Here is a 3,366-nt window from a genome sequence, read left to right on the forward strand (position 1 = left end):
CTGATTTATGTCATAGAGTGTTCTGCCTATGTTTTCCTCTAAGAGATTGATAGTGTCTGGCCTCGCATTTAGGTCTTTAACCCATTTTGAGTTTATTTTTGTGTATGGTGTTAGGGTGTTCTAATTTCATTCTTTTACATACAGCTGTCCAGTTCTATGGGCAGGAATGGTTGTTGTTCATCTTAGTATTCCCCATACTAACAGGGAGCTTTGCAAAGATTAGATGCTTAATTATTGTTAAGGGAGACAATAGTGGGCCACTGAAAAAGAGGTCTAATTTATTACAATATTATGTCTCCAATATTAATAATAATAAATATTATTATTACAATAATATTTATTAAAATATTATTTTATTTATATATATATTATGTTATGAAATAACAGACCAAAAGTGATAAATGAAGCCAAGAATTTATCATCTTTTATTTATTTCTCCATTTCTTGACCCCAACTATTACATTGTTGAGTTTTTCACATTTCCAAGGAAATGCCTCGTCTATTGCCATGTTATCTTATTCCAAATTACTAAATAAGGTAGAACTTTTCCAATTAGTTTTATGAAATAATAAAACTCTTACTCTTAAATCTCATTCACAGCAATCAGTGTTTGAGCAACATCACTCATAAATTTGGATTATGAAGCTACTTAAACCTTCTGTTAAAAGGAACAATATTTTTAATAATTATCCAAGTTACTACATAGAACAGAAACACAAATATATGTTATACACTATGTTGTCTGCAGCCCCACCCCAACCTTTTACTACTTAGAATGTGGACTTCTCTTTTTAACAACAAAGTGAAGAATCTGCCTCCGACTCTATTGGGGTGGGAGGAGCTGCTGGCTATGGCCCTGGAGCGCACGCTGGCCAGGGCAGCAGTGCCAGCCCGGGCTGCAGTCCTGGCTCGGGCTCTCTCTACCTCATCTCTCAAAGCCTCTTCATACCAGGATGGGAAGGCAGTGGGGACCGTATCATAGATCTTGGCCACAAACTCCAGCACTTTCATCTTGCCGGTTTCAGCGTGGGCTCTTGGGCCCCACAGGAACTCATAGCACGGAGGATCGCTGTTGGGTACCTGACAGTACTCCAGGTACCTTTCCCACACTAAATCTTTGGTGATAAGTTTCCTGGGCTCCCCAAAAATGAAGTGCTTCCTCCCCTCATATAACCCCATCACATTCAATATTTGCCAGACTTGCTCCTCAGTGGCACAATTGCCCTTAGTCAAGATCACACCCAGAACAGCCATCAACAGGCCTGTCTTGGGAACCTCTCTATCATCGCTCAGGTTTGCATCATAGCTTGGTTCCGGCTTGTTGACAAGGACATAGATGTGCCAGTAGGGATCCACTTCCTTCAGGTCAAGGCCAAAGATCATCTCCAGGTGCTCAGAAGCTCTCTTGAGGATCTCAAGGAAGTGATTCCTATACGTCTGGATTATATTTCTCAGCATATCTGCCTTGGTAATAGGCTCTCATTTGATGCTTGTACAGCGGGTAGTACACCAGTATAACCACCTCTGTAGATGGGCTCAGTGTATGAAACAGCTCTGGCTCTCTGACCCTGTGGATTGCAACGTGACCAAGCAATAGGTGAGTTTTGGGAATAGCTTTGCAATGAGGAGGGGAGGAAGAGGGGAACTCTTCTGCCACTCTCACAGTGGCCTGAGCACCTACCAGATCCTCGGGCTCGTCTCGGGCCTGGCAGCATTTCACACGGGCACAGAGCTTACTCTTCTGACCCCGAGGCATGATGACTTTCAACAAAAGCAGCAGGCAAGTGGCAGGTGACTCAGTGACCTAAAGGAAAGAGGATGAGATTGCTGGGCCACTTCAACAGAGAGATAGAGACAGCCTTGGCCTCTACTGAAGGCCGCCTCTGCAGGTTTCCTTGAGGGCACTGTTCTAGGAGCCCACAAAGTTCCTATTCTCTAATTTGCCTCTGCCCTGAGGACCCTGTGGAAATAACTAGGGTGTACCTTAGCTCCTACCTACCAAATCTGCCTGGGGCTCACTGGGGCTTAGAGCAGTGGCTCTGTTCCGAGTTAACGAACAGAGTGTCATCACTTCACTTTTGGCAAGCCCTGGGGTTCCTGTGCTCTACTGGTCTGATGCTGACCCCTCATTTCAAAGTCCTTATCACTCTGAGACCCCAGAGGTGGAAATGAGCAGAACTTCATTGTACACTTGCCTGGGGATGCACAGGGAAGAGAACACAGAGCTCTGTGGGACCCTCTCTATCCTTGGATGATTAGCGGTCTCAGTCCTCACTCAGTGCCATCACTTTCGCTTCTGGTAGGGCCTGGGACTCCTCCCTCTGCTGACATGAGACCTATACTCTCAGAGCAAGGCCCTCAAATCCTGAAAATCCTGAGGAGGAGGTTAGGGAGGCCTCAGTCTAACCTATCTGCCCCAGGTACCCTCGGGGCTAATGGCATGGATAGGATTCTCTGTGACCCCCACTGTTCTGAGGTAGGTTGTCCCGCCGGTCCTCACTCGGGATCCTCACACTGACGGTTGGAAAAGCTTGGATTCCCTCCCTTTAATGACCATGAGGCTGCCGTCTCAGACCAGACTTCGTCTTGCTGAGAGTGCCCGAGGAGCACACGAGGGGATGCCTCGGCCTCACCCCCTTACAGGAGGCTGCTTAGGGCTGACAGCGGTGGTGGGGCTTTGCGAGGCACCCTTTGTCGGGGGTGGGAGTTCCCCAAGACCTCACTCGGCGCCCTCGCTGTAACAGGCCGCAGGGCCTGGGAGCACCTCCCCCTGCCGCCATGCCATCCTCCCATTCTCGAGTGTTCATTCCCCCCAGAACACCAGAGACAGACGTCGCCTTTACCCCCATTAGGGCCTGGGACCCGTCTCGCTGTTGGTCTGAAGCTGACACCCTGCTCTGCCCTCATCCCCTCAGGGGAAATTTCGAAGATACTTAAGAGGTCGTTCCGTCAGATGATTGCCATCCAGGTTCTCTCAGGGCTGAGAGCAGGGTGGAACTCTCTGGGGACCCCTTTAATCTGGACTGGCCAGTTCCCTCAATCCTAACTCTGGGTCTTTACCGTAATTCCACCCAGAGCTTGGAGCTTCTCCCTGGACTGACCTGATGCTGCCTCCTCAGACACCACAGGCAGAAGTTGGCCTGCGTCACATCCTTACCCCTACCTAGGCCCCTCGCCACAGCCGGCAAAAGGGGCTGGGCTCTGCGAGGCCACCTATGTGCCGGGGTGGGTGGTTCCCTCAGACTTTGCCCAGGGTCCTTGCCTTTACTCCTTTAGGGCCTGGGACCCGTCCCTCTGCTAGTTTGAAGCTGACACCCTGGTCGCACCGCCCTCACCTGCCGCAGGCCCCGCAGAGGGAATTTAGAA

General features: G+C 49.2%; 1 protein-coding gene across 1 annotated transcript; it reads right to left on the reverse strand.

Annotated features, from left to right (window-relative positions):
• Nucleotides 1-726: 726 nt before the first annotated feature.
• Nucleotides 727-1,756, reverse strand: LOC112061834 (melanoma-associated antigen B10-like). Its single transcript, XM_024115246.2, is given in 2 exon segments — nucleotides 727-1,474; nucleotides 1,476-1,756. Coding segments are annotated over 2 exon segments (1,029 nt in total).
• Nucleotides 1,757-3,366: the final 1,610 nt, after the last annotated feature.

Source organism: Physeter macrocephalus, chromosome 21, assembly GCF_002837175.3.
Source record: "Physeter macrocephalus isolate SW-GA chromosome 21, ASM283717v5, whole genome shotgun sequence".
Lineage (NCBI taxonomy): Eukaryota > Metazoa > Chordata > Mammalia > Artiodactyla > Physeteridae > Physeter > Physeter macrocephalus.